The 19,088-nt window shown below is 41.4% G+C and overlaps 1 protein-coding gene across 9 annotated transcripts in view; it reads left to right on the top strand.

Moving 5' to 3' along the window:
* Positions 1 to 19,088, top strand: part of TUFT1 (tuftelin 1) — a 50,004-nt gene that overhangs the window by 9,521 nt on the left and 21,395 nt on the right. For 3 of the 9 annotated variants that reach the window (XM_058715753.1, XM_058715749.1, XM_058715750.1), the window contains exons 2-5: positions 12,819 to 12,893; positions 13,288 to 13,389; positions 16,959 to 17,045; positions 17,587 to 17,676. In XM_058715753.1, coding sequence (XP_058571736.1) covers positions 12,819 to 12,893; positions 13,288 to 13,389; positions 16,959 to 17,045; positions 17,587 to 17,676 — 354 coding nt within the window. Of the gene's footprint in view, positions 1 to 12,061; positions 12,225 to 12,818; positions 12,894 to 13,287; positions 13,390 to 16,958; positions 17,046 to 17,586; positions 17,677 to 19,088 lie in introns of those variants that run through there. The other 6 variants (XM_058715755.1, XM_058715754.1, XM_058715756.1 and 3 more) reach the window with 4 other exon arrangements.

The raw sequence follows: 19,088 nt of genomic DNA, 5'->3' as shown, positions 1-19,088 counted from the left end.
GATTTGCTCAAGGATTAATAGGTGTCAGTTGGACTCAGACCCCACCTCCAACTCCAAGTTTAGCACTTTTTCTTGCCTTCTCTTCATTTACATATGAGACTGGTGCTGCACAAATACATTTTTGTTGCTAAAGTTTAAAACACTGTGCAAGTATGGACTGAAGGTCCCTTTACTCCCCTGTCCGTCTCTCGTTTAATGTGTATAAATGCAGTGCTTTTCCCATGTACTTGTATTCTGGAAATGCTCTGTGGCATGGTGGTTGGGAGCAAGGACTCTAGAGCCACAGGGCCTGGGTTTGGATCCTGGCTCTGTCCCTTACAAGGTATATGGCCTTAGGCAAGATACTTAATGTCTGTGCTTCAGTTTTCTCATCCATAAAAGGAGAATGTTGATAATAATATTTACCATCTAGTTTTATAGTGAGGATTACATGAGTTAATATATATAAAGCCCTTAGAATAGAATAGCCCTTAGAATAGAGGCCAGTAGGGCTCAGTACATAGTAATTGTTATATATAGGAATTGGCAATTACTGTGAATGTACATATTATGTAGTTAAATAAATAAGAAGTCATTTTTTTTATGAATTGCCGACTTGCTTTTTTCTGTACTATCTTGAAGATCATTTTCTGTCAGTTCATAGAAGTTTATTGTCAGCAGTGTAGTATTCCGGAGTATGGATGATACTTTATCCATACTTTTCTACTAGAGGGTACTTATGCAGTTTCCAGTTTGTAACTATTTGTAAACAGTATCATAGTCAACAGTTTTACACATATATCTTGGGACAAATGTGTGTGGATTTTCATAGAACATATTCCTTTTTTTAAAATGTTTATTGATTGGGGGGGAGAAGGAGGGGGAGAGAGAGAGAGAGAGAGAGAGAGAGAGAGAGAGAGAAGGGCAGAGAACGAAGAGAGAGAATCGCAAGCAGGCTCTGGGATGCCAGTGCGGGAGCCTGACTTGGGACTTGATCTCATGAACTGTAAAATCATGACCTAAGCCAAAATCAAGAGTCGGACACTTAACCAAGTGAGCCACCCAGATGTCCCTCATAGAGCATATTCCTAAAAGTGGCATTACTGGGTCAAAGGGCTTACAAAATATACAAACACTTTTCATTAATATTGCCAAATTAACTCCCAAAAATACTTGTATAAACTTACACTCTAACAATATATGAGATTACTTTTTTTCTCTGCACCCTCACCAATCCTGGATATTATCAGGATCTTTAATATTTGCCAATCTGTTGGTCTAAATATGATATTTCTGCAGGATTTACATGAAGAAAAGTACATTGCTTTATGAAAAGCAAGAAAGAAGGCTTGTATGTATGGGAAGTTTTAAAGCATAAGCAATAAAATGGACAACTGTGCACTGAACTCTCAGTTTAAGAAATAGAACATTACCAATCTTTCTGAAGCCCCTGGGATCCCTCCTAGTTCATAACCCTCTGCTTCCTTCACAGAAGTGATCGCTGTCTTGAATTTTGTGTTTATTTCCTTGCTTTTTGTTATACTTTTCCCACATGCACAAGTGATATAGTGCTTGGCTTGGCATGTTCTGAACTTTACATTCATGGTATTGTCTGTGTTCTATAGTTTTTTTTTAAGTTTATTTTTTAATTGTGAGAGAGACAGAGAGAAAGCGAGAGCAGGGGAGGGACAGAGAGAGAGGGAGACAGAATCCCAAGCAGCCTCCACGAGCCCATCACAGGGCTCAATCTCATTAACCGTGAAATCATGACGTAAGCCGAAATCAAGAATCGGTTGCTTAACCAACTGAGCCACCCAGGCATCCCTTAAGTTTGTTTGTTTGTTTGTTTGTTTGTTTATTTATTTAAATATCTACACCCAGTGTGGGGCTTGAACTCATGACTCTAACATCAAGACTCCTGTGCTCCTCCGACTGAGCCAGTCAGGTGCTCCTTCTGTAGCTTAATTTTAAACTTACATTAATTTGGAGATTCATGCATCATTCATTCATGTCGATGCATGAAGCTGTAGTTCAGTTATTTTCACAACTGAATACTAGTTCATTGTTCTAATACGCCAGAGTTTATTCATCCATGTTCTTATCAGTGGGCCATCTGAGCTGTTGTCAGTGGTTAGCCATTACAAACAATGCTGGCATGAACAATACCTCTGCATGCTTCCTCTCACCCTTCTTAAATATGTGAGTCTAATGAAATTCTCTCCAAAGATAACTCATTGTTTTGTTTGTTTTTAAAAAATTTTTTAAGTGTTTATTTCTGAGAGAGAGAGAGACAGAGAGAAACAGAGGGCAAGCAGGGGAGGGGCAGAGAGAGGAGGAGACACAGAATCAGAAGCAGGCTCCAGGTTCTGAGCTGTCAGCACAGAGCCTGACTGGGGGCTCCACCTCACAAACCGAGAGATCATGACCTGAGCCGAAGTTAGATTCTTAATCAACTAAGCCGACTAGGTGTCCCGATAACTCATTGTTTTAACTTAAATTTCCCTGATTACTGGTGAGGTTGAGCATCTTTCCTGTATTTTTAAATTTTACATTAAAGTTTTTTTCGAATAATAGATTTTGTCTAGCCCAGTATAGGCAAAGGTTATCCTTCCAACAAGTGATCAGCATAAAAAGAAATTATTTGATCTTTTTGTACTGTGTCTTTGTACAGAACATCTCTATTTGGACTGGCCACATTGAATCTCAAGCAGGCTCTGTGCTATCAGCACAGGGCCCGATGGACTCAAACTCATAAACTGTGAGATCATGACCTGAGCTAAACTCAAGAGTCGATGCTTAACTGACTGAGCCACGCAGGCACTCCTCAGTGTGTATTTTTTGAGAACCTACTCTAAGCCAGGCACTGTGCTAAATAAGCTAGCCATGTCTTCAAGGAGCTTATGATTTTACTGGGGAAGTTGCATAAATAAGTAGTTATAAAGAAATGAGGTCAGTGTTATAGTGTAGTATAGGGTGCAGTGGGTGCAGGGAGAGGCTCTGACTGAGGAGTGCTGGGGTAAAACCCTTAGAGAAAGGATGCCCGGGCTGGGAATTCTCCAAAGAGGAAAGGGAGGGGAAGGGACCTGGAAAGAGAAAACAACATGTGCATTTATGGGGTGGTGAAACATGTATTACATTGGAAGACTCATCAACAAAAGAGATGTAGATTTGGATACAACTGGATCAGGAAAGTTTGGGATAATCAGAGTGTAGGGTACAGGTAGGATAGTGGGCGATGTCCACATGTTATGTGGTATAGATAATGATAGGCCTAATCCTGAGGGGATTTAATACCATGAGGAGTTTTAATCCTTTTTAAATATTTTATTTAATGATGACATATATACAGAAAAGTGTATAGATCATAAATGTACAGTCAAGTAATTTCACAAACTGGACACATTCCTCTATCCCACATTCAGATCAAGAAACAAATCATTACCAGCACCACAGAAGCTCCTGCTTCTAGTCATTTCCCCCTTCTAGTTGTTACCTACCCCCATCCTTTGGGGGTAACCACTACTGTGACTTCTAAAGCATATATTAGGTTTGCTTGTTTTGATACTTTTTATATAAGTGGAATCATTTATAAGTGGAACACATTTTGTGTTGGAATTCTTTTGCTTAACATTTCTGTGACATTTATCCATATTGCATGTACAGTAGTTCATTCTTTTTCATGGCTATGTACTGTTCCATTGCATGACTATACCACAATTAATTTGTCCATTCTACTTTTTTTTTTTTTTTTTTTTTTTTTAAATGTGGTTTTAAGGGTGCCTGGCAGGCTTCATCAGAAAAGCATGTGACTCTTGATCTCGGGGTCATGAGTTCTGGCCCCACTTTGGGTGTAAAGATTACTTTAAAATCTTTAGGGGCGCCTGGGTGGCTCAGTCAATTAAGCATCCAACTCTTGATTTTTTGCTCAGGTCATGATTCCAGGGTCGTGGGATCAAGCTTCACCTCAGGCTCTGTGCTGAGCATGGAGCCTTCTTGAGGTTCTCTCTCCCTTTCTCTCTGCCCGCCCCCTCCTCAAAAAAATAAAAATAAATAAAATCTTAAAAATAAAATGTGGTTTTATATATGTATGTTTATAATCTCTATACCTTCATGGGGCCCAAACTCACGACCCTGAGGTTAACAGTTGCATGCCCTGGGGTGCCTGAGTGGCTTACTCTTGATTTCAGCTCAGGTCATGATCTTTCAGTCATGAGATCGAGTCCCGACCCCCTACCCCCCACCGTGAAGCCCTATGTGTATCAGGCTCTGTGCTGAGCTTGGACCCTGCTTAAGATTCTCTCCCTCTGCCCCTCCCCTGCTCCCTTGCTTTCACATGCTGTCTCGCTCTCTCTCTCTCAAAAGAAAAAAAAAAAAGTTGCGTGCCCTACAACTAAGCTAGGTGCCCCTATCCATTGTATTCTTGAACATTTGGATAATTTCTAATTTGGGGCTACTATGAAAAATGCTACTGTGAACATTCTAGCATCATGTTTTTATGATAATTTTTTTGGGCGGGTGGTGGGGGGAACATAGGTATGCATTTCTGTTGGGTAGATAACTAGGAATTATAGGGTTTGCAAATGTTCATCTTTGGTAGATATTTCCAAAGAGATTATGGTAATGAGCAATCCTGCCATCAGTGTATAAGAGTTCTGTTCCATAGCCCCCAATGTTTATTTTTTATTTTCATTTGTAGTCATTCTGATGGGTATTTTGTAGTATTATTGCCTTGTGATTTTAATTTCTAATTCTTTGTTGATGATGACTGATGAGACAGAACCCTTTTCATATGTTTATTGACCATTTGGATATCCTCTTATTCTGTGTCTCTCTCACTCTCAAAAAGAAATAAACATTAAAAAGGTTTGCCTTTGCAAAATTTTAGTTTTGCTCTTTACATTTAAATCTGCAATCCACTTGAAACTGATACTTGTATACAGTGCAAGGTAGAAGTTGTACTTTAACTTATAAGCGCATGCTTATGGAAAATATTTTGAAGAGGAGCATTATGTCAAATTTTGAGGAACTGACACTTTTGTGTATCTACATGTTTTAGTCACTGTGTTTTCACTTAAGCATCATACTGTCCATCTTATCAATGAATACACTAAGGCTAAGGGAGAATAAATCAATACACACAACAAATGAAAGCCAGAGTCAGTGTTTGAGCCCAGGTCTAACTGTTCCAAATAACGATTCTTTTTCTGCAAAGAAGAGAGAAAGTCAGTTGGGCTTGAGGGGTCATGGACCAGGCAGTAAATTTGGGGGTGATCTAGGCACTGTTGTATATCATCTCATTCTGTCAAAATAAATATATTTTCTAAAATACAAAAATAAATATATAAGAAATAAAAAGAGAATTTGACAGTAATCTACAAAAGGGAGAGCAGGGAAAGGGGCTTAGGTTGAATACCTAAGTTTAATTAGTTTAATCTATTCAATGGACTACTGGTGGCCATTAAAAGCCAATTTTGAAGACTGTTGAGTGTGATGGAAATTAAAGATGAAATATTAAAGGGAAAAAGAATCTGCCCCTTGCCCACTCACACTGTTTCTCTCTCTCTCTCTCAAAATTAAATAAACATTAAAAAAAGAAAAGAAAATAGAATTTTTTATGTTCATGAGAGATATTAGTCTGTAGTGTTTTCTTTTCTGTCTTTAAAAAAAAAATTTTGTTGGGCCACCTGGGTGACTCAGTCAGTTGAGTGTCCGACTCGATTTTGGCTCAGGTCATGATCCCCGGGTCGTGGGATCTAGCCCTGTGTTGCTCCGTGTGGAACCTGCTTGAGATTCTCTCTCTCTCTCTCTCTCTCTCTCTCTCTCTCAATCTCTCTCTCCGTCCCTCCCCTTCTCTTCCTCTTCCTCTATCCCCCCTGCCATCCTTTTCCCCTGCTCACATGCTCACTCTCTGTCTCTCTCAAACTAAATAAAACAAAGAAACACATAATAATAAAATGGTCTTTGTCTGGTTTTGGTACCAGAGTAAGACCAGCTTCATGAACTGAATTGGAAAGGGTTTTCTCCTCTTCTGTTTTCTGGTTGAGATTATGGGCGCCTGTGTGGCTCAGTCTGTTGAGCATCCAACTCTTGATTTTGGCTCAGGTCATGATCTCACGGTTCAGGGAATTGAGCCTCATATCAGGCTGTGCACTGGTGGTGTGGACCCTGTTGGGGATATATTCTCTCTCTCTCTCTCTCTCTCTCTCTCTCTCTCTGTCTGTCTCTCTGTCTCTCTTTCTCTCTGTCTCTCTCTGCCCCTCTCATTCTCACACACACTTGCACACTCTCTCTCTCTCTGAATAAATACATTTTTAATAAAGTCTTTTTTAATCTGAAAAGAGATTATGTAGAATTAGTGCTAATTTTTTACATATTTGGTAGAATTCTCTAGTGGAAGCACCTGGGTCTGGGTATTTCTTTTTTAAAAAATTTAAAAAAGGGGCACCTGGGTGGCTCAGTCGGTTAACCGTCCGACTTCGGCTCAGGTCATGATCTCACGGTTTGTGAATTTGAGCCCTGCATTGGGCTCTGTGCTGACAGCTCAGAGCCTGGGGCCTACTTTGGATTCTGTGTCTCCCTCTCTCTCAGCCCCTCCCCTGCTCACACTCTGTCTCTCAATAATAAATAAACATTAAAAAAAATTCTCTAAAAAATTTAAAACGATGAATTTAATTTCCTTAAAGTTACAAGGCTATTCATATTACCTATTTTATATTAGGTAATTTGTGTTAGTTTGTGTTTTTTGAGGAATTGGGCCATTTTGTCCAAATTGTCAAATTTATGTTCATAGTTGTTTTAGTGTTGTTCATTGTGTTGTTTGCAGTCTTGTTCATAGAGTTGTGCATAGTGTTCGTAGAGTTGTTCATAGTGTTCATGGTGTTGTTCATGGAGTTATTCATAGTGTTGTTCATAGTATTCTTAGAGTTGTTCACGGTGTTGTTCATAGAGCTGTTTGTAGTGTTTGTAGTTGTTCATAGAGTTGTTCGTTGTGTTCATAGAGTTGTTTGTGGTGTTGTTTGTAGAGTTGTTCGTGGTGTTGTTCATAGAGTTGTTCATAGTACTCATAGAGTTGTTTATGGTGTTGTTTGTAGAGTTGTTCGTAGTGTTGTTCATAGTATTACCTCATGCTTTTGATATCATACTAGAGGTTTATCAATTTCAATGATCTTTTCAAAGAACCAGCTCTTCATGTTGTTTAGCTTCTTAGTGTTTAGAAATTTTCCTTTTATCTTTCTGTTATTTCTCTCTTTTAAAAAATGTTTTATTTAGTTTTGACAGAGAGAGAGAGTGCACATGTGTGCAAGTTGGGGAGGGGCAGGGAGAGGGGGGGAACAGAAGATCTGAAGTGGGCTCTGTGCTGACAGCAGTGAGCTGAGTGGGAGCTTCAAGCTCATGAACTGTCAGATCATGACCTGAGCTGAAGTCAGATACTCAATCAACTGAGCCCCCCAAGCGTCCCTCTTTTTATTATTTCTCATTTGATTTCATTGTGGTCGGATAACATGCTCTAAATGATTTCAGTTCTTTCAAGTTTGTTGGTTTGTTTTATGGCCCAAATTATTGTCTATCTTTATGTTCTATAGGTACATGCAAAGAATGTATACTCTGCTATTGAGGGGAGTGTTCCATAACTGTTGATTAGATCCTGTTAGATTTTTGTCTAGTTTTATTAATTTCTCAGAGACAGGTGTTGAAGAAGTCTCCAAGTATAATTGTGGGTTTGTTAAAAAAAAAAAAAAAAAAAAAAAAAAGAAGGGAATGCCTGGGTGGTGGCTCAGTTGGTTGAGTGTTCAACTCTTGATTTCCACTCAAGTCATGATCCCAGGGTTGTGGGATCAAGCCCCATGTTGGGCTCCGAGCTGAGCATGGAGCCTGCTTGGGATTCTCTCTCCCTCTCTGCCCCTCTCCTCTGCTTATGCATGCTCGCTCTCACTCTCTCTCTCTCTCTCTCTCTCTCAAATAAAAAAATAATAATAAAAATTTAAAAATATATTTAATTGTGTATTTGTGTATTTCTCCTTTCAGTTCTTTGGTTTTTTTTTTTTTTAAATAAGATTTTATTTTTAAGTAATCTCTTCACCTAATGTGGGGCTCAAACTCACAACCCCGAGATCAAGAGTTGCACATTATTCTGACTGAGCCAGCCAGGCACCCTCAGCTCTTTAGTTTTTGCTTCACGTATTTTGCAGCTTTGTTGTTTGGTGCATATCCATTTGTGGTTGCTATGTCTTCTTTGTGGATTGACATTTTTACATGATATAATATCTCTGGTAATATAATATCTATCTGGTAATATATCTGGTAATATAATATCTCTGGTAATTCTCTTTGCTCTGAAGTTTACTTTATCTGATATTAATGTAGCCACTTTTGCTTTCCTTTAATTAATGTTTGTATAATATACCTTTTCCCATCCTTTTACTTTTAACTTACCTATATGGTTATGTTTAAATATGTTTCTTGTAGACAGCATGTATTGATTCATGGATTTTTTTTTCACTTTTTTTTTTTTTTTTTTTTTTGAGAGAGAGAACACATGAGTAAGGTACAGGGACAGAGGGAGTGAGAGAGAGAATGTTAAGCAGGCTCCATGGCCCACCCAGAGCCTGACGTGGGGCTTGATACCATGACCTGAACCAAAACCAAGAGTCAGACGCTCAACTGACTGAGCCACTCAGGTACCCCTGATTCATGTTCTTTAATCAACTCTGCCAATCTCTGTTGTTTTTTTTTTTTTTTCTTTTCAACGTTTTTTTTTTTTGTTTTGTTTTGTTTTTATTTATTTTTGGGACAGAGAGAGACAGAGCATGAACGGGGGAGGGGCAGAGAGAGAGAGGGAGACACAGAATCGGAAACAGGCTCCAGGCTCCGAGCCATCAGCCCAGAGCCTGACACGGGGCTGGAACTCACGGACCGCGAGATCGTGACCTGGCTGAAGTCGGACGCTTAACCGACTGCGCCACCCAGGCGCCCCAATCTCTGTTTTTTAATTGGTATATTTAGACCACTTACATTTAATGCAATTATTGGTAAGTCTGCCATTTTATTTTTGGTTTTTGTTCTCTATTTTTCATTAATCTGTTTTATTTTTCTCTCCCTTCCTGTGGGTTACTTGAAAGCCTTTTAGGATTCCATTTTGATTCATTTGGATTTTTGAATGTTATCCCTTTGTATAGATTTTTAGTGATTGCTCTAAGTATTACATTTGTATAAATATAACTTATCATGGTCTACTGGTGTTGTCATTTTACCAGTTTGAATGAAGTATAGACACCTTACCTTCCTTTACATCCCTTTATCCTCTCCCATTCATAATATAATTAAATATTTCCGGGGCACCTGATGGCTCAGTTGGTTAAGTGTCTGACTCTGGCTCAGGTCATGAGCTCATAGTTAGTGAGTTTGAGCCCCACGTTGGACTCTGCTCTAACAGCTCAGAGCCTAGAGCCTGCTTCAGATTCTGTGTCTCCTTCTTACTTTCCCCCTACCCCACTTGTGCATGTGGTGTCTCTGTCTCTGTCTTTCTCTCTCATAAATAAATAAATAAATAAATAAATAAATAAATAAAGTATTTCCTCTGTGTATACTTAGAACCAAATCAGGCAGTGTTCTAATTTTAGCTTCAACCATCAAATATACTTTAGATTACCCAAGAGTAAAGAGAAAGCCTAATGTATTTATCAATATTTTTGTTTTCCATGTTGTTTCTTTTTTTTAAAAGTTTATTTATTTATTTATTTTGAGAGAGAAAGAGCGTGTGTACACACGAGCAAGGGACAGGGAGAGAGAGAATCCCAAACAGGCTCCATGCTTCAGTGTGGAGCTCACAAACCATTAGATCATGATCTGAGCTGAGATCATGATCTGAGCTAAGATCAAGAGTCAGAAGCTTAACTGAGTGAGCCACCCAGGCATCTCTATCCATGTTGTTTCTATCTTTCTAATGTTCTAAGGTTCCTTTCATATTGTTTCCTTTCTGTTTAAAGATCTTTTACAGCCTTTTTAATGTAGCTGTATTGGTAAGAAATTCTTAGTTTTTCTTTACATGAGGACATCTTAATTTACCCCCTTATTCCTGAAGGAGAATGTTTTTTGGTCATAGGATTATTGATTAAGAGGTTTTTTTCAGCACTTGAAAATAATGTGCCATTTCATCCTGGCCTTCCTAGCTTCTGATGAAAAATCTGCTGTTTAATGAAAGTGCTTCCCCTGTGTAGGTAACTTGTCATTTTTCTCTGATGTGAAAAGATGTTTTTCTTTGTTTTTAGTTATCAGACATTTAATTGTGTGTTTTGGCATGATTTGGGGGCTTATCCTATTTGGGATTTGCTCCTTGAATCTCTGGGTTTATGTCTTTTGTAAAATTTGGAAAGTTTTCAGACATTATTTTTTTTAGTACTTTTGCAAGTTTCCCACTTTTTCCTGTCCATCTGGGATTCTGATGACATGTATGGATGAGATGATCCCTCATTGCCCCCATCTAGCCTGGTTGTCCATGTTCTTCCAATTAGAATGCCTGGGTCCATACAATAAACTAGACTTGATGATCTTCATTGGCTGATAACTCCTTTATTTTGGCTGAGGGATGCCCCAGCTTTCCCCAACTGCCTCCAGGTATGGAAGGATGTTGTTTTAACCAAAGTGCACGTCTGTGTCCTGGGGAGAAGAGTTGGCAGCCGCTCTGGCTATTTTGAAATCCTTTCCTCTTCTTTCTGGTGTAATGTTCTCTTGAACATTACATTGAATGATATCTATATCATGGAGCACTCGTATTTGTTCAGAAAATACTTAACCCAGCTAGAGGGCTGTGGCACACAGCAGCCCATGTGAGTTAACAGAAAGGGCAATTCCTCGTGGAACATAAGTAGCTGAGAGGCAGGTACCATAGGAGGCCCTGTGATGCCAAGGGAGCTCAAGGAGGTGAGGGTATGTTTCCCACAGGATGTAGGGACGTGTCACAAATATGGCATTTGAATGTGAACTTTTGAGGGCCTTAAAGATGCCCAATGGGAAGAAAGGACATTTAAGGACATTAAAGACATGTAAGGCAAAGGTGGGAAAGCCTGGGAGGTATTGGACAGGGAGCAATGAGGAGCAGTAACAGAAGTGAGTTGACCCAGACTCTGGAGGGCCTGAACGCCCCCTCTCCCCCCCCCCCACCCCCCCCCCCCCCGGGGATCTCTCTTGTATTTGGTAGGAATTGAGTGTTTTGTAAAACCAGCTACATTGCCAGAGTTAGGGAGGGTGAAGGGCCATGTGGGAGTGTCTTCCACCTGTCCCAAATTTGGGTTCATTCTAAGAAGTGGGAGGAGGCTAATATTTGAGTACCTCTCTTTTATGTGGCAGAGACCTCCAGACACTTTCCGTTGATCTTCAACGAAAAGCCCCCATGTCGGATGGTAATGTTGCCATTTTACAGTGCGGTCTTTGAGAGTTAAGTATCTGACCACAGAGTCTGATTTCTTTGCCACCAAGTTCTTTTCCTTATTTAGGAAGGACTGTTCCCTTCCCAGAGAACCTTCTCACAACTCCCTGGGTGGGACACATTTTCTTCCTGCTCCTTCCAACAGCCATTTGGAATATTAGGAGAGTTCCTTAAAACCTGTTAAGGGTAAGATGGCATTTATACTCCTGGACCTCAAGGTCACTTTTGTCCTTGGGTAGTTCAGCATCCATCTTCCCTTCATTGCCTGGGAGAAGCACATATTCCCTTTTTATGCTCTCATAGTGTTAAAGCTGGAAGGAGCCTTAGAGATACTTAGTACAACCCATTATTTTTCTGGTGCAAGCCAGAGGCCCAGTGTACCTAAACCTCTTGTCCAACTCTACACATAACACAGGTTATTGGTAGAGTTTGGTCCTCCCTGCCCTGCTTACCTTCCCTCAATGTTATCTCTCCAAATCTCCAGCCCCACTTTTTCCTTTTACCATATGATTTCCCCCTCAATGTGTTCTATTTTCTCCACTGTGTGTGTGTGTGTGTGTGTGTGTGTGTGTGTGTCACAGTGTATTTTTTTTAATTAAAAAAATTTTTTTATGTTTATTTTTGAGACCGAGAGAGAGCACAAGTGGGAGAGGGGCAGAGCACGAGTGGGATAGGAGCAGAGAGAGGGGGAGACACAGAATCCAAAGTAGGCTCCAGACTCTGAGCTGTCAGCACAGAGCCCGATGCGGGGCTCTAACCCATGAACTGTGAGATCATGACCAGAGCCGAAGTCGGACGCCCAACCGACTGAGCCACCCAGGTACCCCTCACAGTGTGTTTTTTAAACCTTCTTTGAGTTAGGAAAGAAAATGTGCTTCTTCCTTTGAAATTAGGCTCATCTATAGATAAGTACCTATTGTCTTGCCTTCTTTCATTTGGATAATTTCTGTATGCCTTAGAGAAGTAGGGGTTTGGATTCAAGTACTGTCCTATAGTTTGGTTCAGGAAGGATATCCCAGTCTTGTGAAGTGCATCAGTAACTCCTGGTTGCCTGTCAGGTGCAGGAACCCTACATTGAGGATGAGGGCATCCCCCTCTTCAAGGCTGGGGAGAGGGGAATCCGCGTAATGTTCTTCCTGTAATGTAAGGACCAAGGTGGCTAGCCCCTCTGGAGCTACACAGAGCAATAGTCTCTGGTGTGGTGTAAAGAGCACTGTCAGAGGATCCCAAGACCTCCTGCCACCCAGGAATGACTGATATTGGGCAAGCTAATGTCACCTTTTCAGACGTCAGCTTTTCTTATCTGTTAAATGATGATAATAAGGACCACCCCACAGGACTGGCAAAAGTGCACTGGTACCGGTAGTGGACTGTAAAGGTAAGGGGTGATTGTTGCTGTCATTGTCATTATTAGGGGTGCGTGGACATTCTAAGGCTGACTCTACAGAGTGAACTGACAGGAGATGAACTTGAACACATAGCCGAGAAGGTATCGAGGTTTCTGGTGGGGTGAGGCCTCTTCCCCTCAGCCAGTTCTCCCTCCTTGCTGCTGACGCCTTACAGTGCTGTCTGGAGCCATCCCTGCTGCTGCTCAGGGTCACTTCCTATCAGACACACCCCCTGACCTCAGCCTTGTGCACTGCTTTGGGGGTGGGGAGGCCCCACTAAAAGTAAAACTAACCTGCAATTTCTGCTAATTTTCCCTGTCCGGTGTTGCTGCTGTGTGGCTTCTGGTAGAGGTTGAAATGAGTTTTTGGAGGGAAAATCAGACTAACCCTTTAAATCTTTCGAGGAGCAGGTGTTCTGCATTGGTCAAGGGACAGAAGAAGTTCTGGGCTTGTCATGATTTCTGAGCCATTTCTCTCTCTCTTTCTCTTTGACAGGCGGGTAGGAGGACTTTTGCCATGGTGTCTGGCCGCTCAACCAGCCATTCGTTGGCCTCAGAACTGGTGAAGTCCAATGATGGACACGAGGAGATCATTAAGGTAAACTTTGCTCACTTCCACTGTTCCTCCCTCCCCTCTTTCTCCTTACAGGCATGTGACAGGCGGCAGCTGACTTTGCCACAGGGACATTGTGGTTTGACTTGGAAGAACCAGACCTGTAATGCGAGTTCCTGGTCATTTCCTGAAAAGATCTTAATTAACACCAGGAGACCACAGTCAGTCTGTAGTGACTTTGGTGCAGTCCAGACCCGGGCATGAAAATGGATGTGGTGATCTTCCTAGGTGCCTATCCCACTGGCCATATTTAGCTGCTGGAGGTTGTGGAGTCAGGTGGGAGGTGTGTTTATGGAGCTTTTTTTAAATAAAAGAATGTTCACTATTTCTTTTTTTTAACATTTATTTATTTTTGATACAGAGAGAGAGCATGAACAGGGGAGGGTCAGAGAAAGAGGGAGACACAGAATCTGAAACAGGCTCCAGGCTCTGAGCTGTCAGCACAGAGCCCGACGCGGGGCTTGAATCCACGGACCGCGAGATCATGACCTGAGCCGAAGTCGGACGCTTAACCAACTGAGCCACCCAGGAGCCCGTCATTATTTCTTTTTTAAAGCTCTTTGAGGGGTGCCTGGGTGGGTCAGTCTGTTAAGCACCCAACTCCTGATTTCACCTTAGGTAATGATCTCATGGTTTGTGAGATTGAGCCTCGCATCAGGCTCAATTCAATTGCGTTTTGAGAGTTTATATGTAGGTATAACGGATGAATGTGACCACACTTTCTCCATGGTGTTATTTTTGCTGTATTTGAAATTTAAAAATAAATAAATAAATAATGTTTATTTATTTATTTATTTTAAGGTGTTTTTTTTTTTTTTACATTTATTTATTTTTGAGAGACAGAGCACAAGTGGGAGGGGCAGAGAGAGAAGGAGACAGAATCTGAAGCAGGCTCCAGGCTCTGAGCTGTCAGCACAGAGCCCGACCCGACGCAGGGCTCGAACTCACAAACAGTGAGATCATGACCTGAGCCGAAGTTGGACGCTCAACCAGCTGAGCCACCCAAGCACCCCAATGTTTATTTATTTTTGAGACAGAGTGCAAGCAGGGGAGGGGTACAGTGAGAGGGTTCTGCGCCGACAATAGCTAGCCCCCTCTGGGGCTCAAACTCATGAACCATGAGATCATGACCTGAGCTGAAGTCGGATGCTCAACTCACTGAGCCACCCAGGTGCCCCTATATTTGAATTTTAAAATAGCAGTAAATAGTCCAAAAGAATTACTCTTCTTTAAAAAAAATTTTTTTAATGTTGATTTTTTTTTTTGAGAGGGGTGGGGAGAGGCAGAGAAAGAGGGAGACACAGAATCCCAAACAGCCTCCAGGCTCTGAGCTGTCAGCACAGAGCCTGGCGTGGGGCTTGAACCCATGAACAGAGAGATTATGACCTCAGCCAAAGTCAGGTGCTTAACTGACTGAGCCACCCAGCACCCCAAAAGAATTACTCTTGATGATTAATTAAATTTACCAAAAAGATGATTTTAATTTTTGAGATATAAGGGTTCCTTACATGTTCTGGATAGTAATTAGACCCATATTAGATATACGATTTGGAAATATTTTACAAAATTTTGTCCTTTCTGTATTTTGTTTTTTACTTTCTAAATAGTGTCCTTTGAAACAAAAGTTCTTAATTTGATGAAATCCAATTTATATATATTTTTCTTTTGTTGTCCTTCTAGTGTCTTATCTAAGAAGGTTTTGCCTAGCCCAAGGTCACAAAGATTTATTTCTATATTTTCTTCAAAGAGTTATAGTTTTAGCTCTTACAGATAGGTCTATGATCCATTTTGGGCTAATTTTTGTATATGGTATAAGGAAGGCATCCAGTTTCATTCTTTTACATGTGGATATCCATTTATAGCAACATCATTTGTTGAAAAGACTGTTCTTTTCCCCCATTGAATTGTCTTGGCACCCTGTCAAAAATTAGTTTAGTGTATTTTTATTGTATTATTGTTTCTGGACTCTCATTTGTATTCCATTGAATTATGTCTCTCCTTATCCCAGTTCCACACTGTCTTGATTACTGGCTGTAGCTTTGTTATTTTTGTTAACATTTTGTTACTATATTGTTGAGATTTATATTTCAAGATTGTTTTAGGGACTCAGGGTCCTTTGTATTTCCATATGAATTTTAAGATCAGTTTGTCAGTTTCTGCAAAGAAGCTAGCATGGATTTGATAAGAATTGTGTTGAATCTGTAGATTGATTTGGGGAGTATTGCCGTCTTAACAATATTAAGTCTTCCAATCCATGAAAATGGGATGTTTGTTCATTTTTTTAACAATGTTCTGTAATTTTCAGAATTCAAGTCTTGAGAACTTTGTTAATTTCTAAGTGTTTTTCCTTTTTGTTGCTCTTGTAAATAGAATTGGTTTTATATTTCATTTTGGATTGTTCATTGCTAATGTATAGAAATACAACTATTTTTTGTATATTGATCTTACATCCTACAACCTTGCTACAATCTCTGATAATTTTTTAGTGGACTCCTTAGGGTATTTTTATATACATGATCACTTCTGCAAATGGTGATTTTTCCTCTTTCTTTTCAATCCAGATGCCTTTAATTTCTGTTTCTTATTCAAAGTCATTTCATGGCCCTTAAAGAAAGCAAAACTACCCTATAATTCTGTCAATGTAATCATTGTTTTTAATACTTTATCGTGTATCCTCCCAAACATTTTCCTACACATATGTATTTTTTCAAAAGTTAAATCATATTATATACCCTCTATTCTACAATTTGCTTGTGCCCCTACACTTTAATGTTGGTTTATAAATCTTCTGTGTCCATAAATGTAAGTGTCTAGTATTCTCATGACTGCACAGTGTTCGGTTATAGACATACCATAATTTATGTAAGTAATCCCTCATTGTTGGACATTATGCCTATTTCATTTTTGCAGTTATAAAGAATATTTTGCTGAACATCTGTTACTAAATTGTGTATGTGTTTTATAATACAGGTAATAAATATTTTTAAATTTTTTTTTAAAGTTTATTTTGAGAGAGAGAGAGAGCAAGTTTACATGTGTGAACACACGTGCATGTGTGAGCAGAGGGAGGGGCAGAGAGAGGGAGAGAGAGAATTCCAAGCAGGTTCCATGCTGTCAGCAAGAAGCCTGATTTGGGGCTTGATCCCACAACCATGAGATCATGACCTGAGCCTAAATCAAGAGTCAGACGCTTCAGCTTAACCAACTGAGCCACCCAGGTGTCCCAATAAATATTTTCTTGACTGTAAAAGATTCAAGCATGTATAGAGAAAAATGTGTAAATCCCTTGTTACAACCCCCTTTGCATGAATTTACATGTACGTGTGAGTGCTTATGTCAGTTTGGCTAAATTTATTTCATTAGGATAAAGTTCCAGGAGTAGATTTGATAGGTCAAAGAACAAGCCTAGCTAGTTCTAAGCCTTCTGATCTGAATCCTCCAAGTGCCACCCAGAAGGCAGTAGTGTTTTACCTTTACCAGTGGATGAGCCTGCCTAGGTGGAATTAACTTATAAGGAGCTTTCTTAATCAGTAGTGTTGTTCTCCTTGTTGAAGGTGTACCTGAAGGGGAGGGCTGGAGATAAGATGATCCATGAGAAAAACATCAACCAGCTGAAGAGTGAGGTGCAGTATATCCAGGAGGTGGGCACCTCTCCCTTGGTGGGAAGCTCACATTTTTTTGGCTCCCTCCTTTTGTGGGGTCTGGTCTTCTCCCATCTGCCACCGTCCCCCATTGAGTCAGGTATCATTTCTGACCCTCCTGTTACTCAACCAATCCATGAATCAGCAAGTATTTATTAACTCCCACGTGTCCTCTGTACCCATTGTACCCCAGCCTCCTCTCTAAAGCTGACAGTCTCTTTTCCCTAACTTTTCTTGACCCTCTCCCTGGCCTCAGCTGCTCCTTGGCACTTGTCACCATGTAACATATTACATGTTCCACTTGTTTGCCCTTTGTGTCGTGTGTCTCTGCAGCAAGAGTGTTAGCTCCAGCGGGATGGGGTTTTGTTTCCTGCTCGTGTAGGAGGGACTGTGCTGCAGCCCCACTTGCCTGGGGTCCCTCCTTCCCCCAGCCAGAGCTTGGCTCACAGGAGTACGGGTCAGGGATGGGCGCAAAGCTGGGTGAGTCGGGCCACTCTCTTTCCTTGTCCCAGAGCTAAGGGTTCTTGCCATCCCTTCCCAGGCCCGGAACTGCCTACAGAAGCTGCGGGAGGACATAAGTAGCAAGCTTGACAGAGATCCAGGAGACTCTCTCCAAGGACAGGAGATACAGGTAATAGGAAATGGTCAGTGGTTGGGTCCTCAATGAGGAGGTTGTGCCGGGCAGTCCCCTTTGCCGGTCACGCTGTGGGTGCCAAATCTCCCACCGCTGCCAGAAAAGGAGGGCGTACAGGCAGTGCTGGCTTCTCGGAGCACTCCCAGCCTTACTGGGGCTCTCCAGCAGACGAGCACTGGCATTGACATGGGTCAGCCTAGGTATAAGGTATACTTGTTCCCACACACTGCATAAAAGTGGAATTCATGTGAACAAAATGACCGTTATTGGCAAAACCTCTCCTCTGTAAGGATTCTGGGATCAGTATTTTTGGAGTACAGTCTTACAAAGCAGACAGTTACCTGTAAATCCAAACTTCTCATAGTTGGTCTTGCGTAATTGGGGTAACACCCGGGCTGTGAATTGGAAGTCTCGGTCCTGGTCCATTATTTGTGTCAGTAGCTGTCTTTGCCCCGGCGTCAGAAGCTCCTTGAGGTTAGGGTTCACCCCACCCCTGTGTCTGGGATGCAGAAGGTCACCAGTAAATGTCATAGCGAACCTACTGAAGAGTACTTCTTGGGACGGATGGATAAGCCTGGGATCCTGCTTTTCAGCTTTTCTAAAATTGGAGGCTGGAAGGGTCCTCAGGGGAGAACAGTCTCTTCCATTTCACCTTTGTCCTCCTTTAGATTCAGAGTTATATCTCCTTCACTTGCACTTGGCTGGAGTCGGGTGGTGGGGGTGGGAGGAGTTGTCTTTCTCTAGTAGCCCCTGCCCTCGTTCCCCTGAGGGATTTGGCAGCTAGTGGCAGCAAGGTTCCTCTTTGGCGTGAGCCCTTACTAGGCTTGTGTGGCGATTCCCCCTAATTCACTTTGCTGTGGCTGAAGGCAGGACTTTCCCCGCCTGAGCTCCCATCTGGCTGCTGGGAGGTGCTTTGCCAGGTGGCTGAGGAATCTGATCTGCTCAGAGACCGGCCCCAAAGTCCAGGGCCCTTGTTTGCACAGACCAGCGGTGGTATGATGAATAATCAGGCTTTGGGTTGGAAAGAATTGCAGCAAAAGCCACTTCACCTTTTGCTTTATGCTTTGTCAAACCTTGTCAGGATCCCCAAGGGGCAAGGCAGACTCTTTGTTGGTGGCAGGCAGCTGCTTGTATCCCCTGGGCTTCTGGGAGTCAGCCTGCATGTTTTCCATTGGGCTGAAAGGCTCCCTTCAGCACTGCCCCCCCCACCTCCACAGCCATACACATTCTCCACGCCTTACCTCTCCTCTCCATTTCCCACCCAGCACTTGAAGTCTTTTTTTTCCCTTGCTGTTTTCTGTTTCTCTTTCTTTCCTTTTCTTCCTCTTTCTCCTCCATCACCTCTTCCTCCTCTTCTTCCTTCTTTCTCTGTCTTTTCCCACCTCTTTCTTTTTTTCCTAAGAATGAGA

This window comes from Neofelis nebulosa, chromosome 2, assembly GCF_028018385.1.
Source record: "Neofelis nebulosa isolate mNeoNeb1 chromosome 2, mNeoNeb1.pri, whole genome shotgun sequence".
Lineage (NCBI taxonomy): Eukaryota > Metazoa > Chordata > Mammalia > Carnivora > Felidae > Neofelis > Neofelis nebulosa.
Note: the sequence above shows the minus strand (reverse complement) of the source record. Positions and strands in the feature narration are given on the sequence as shown.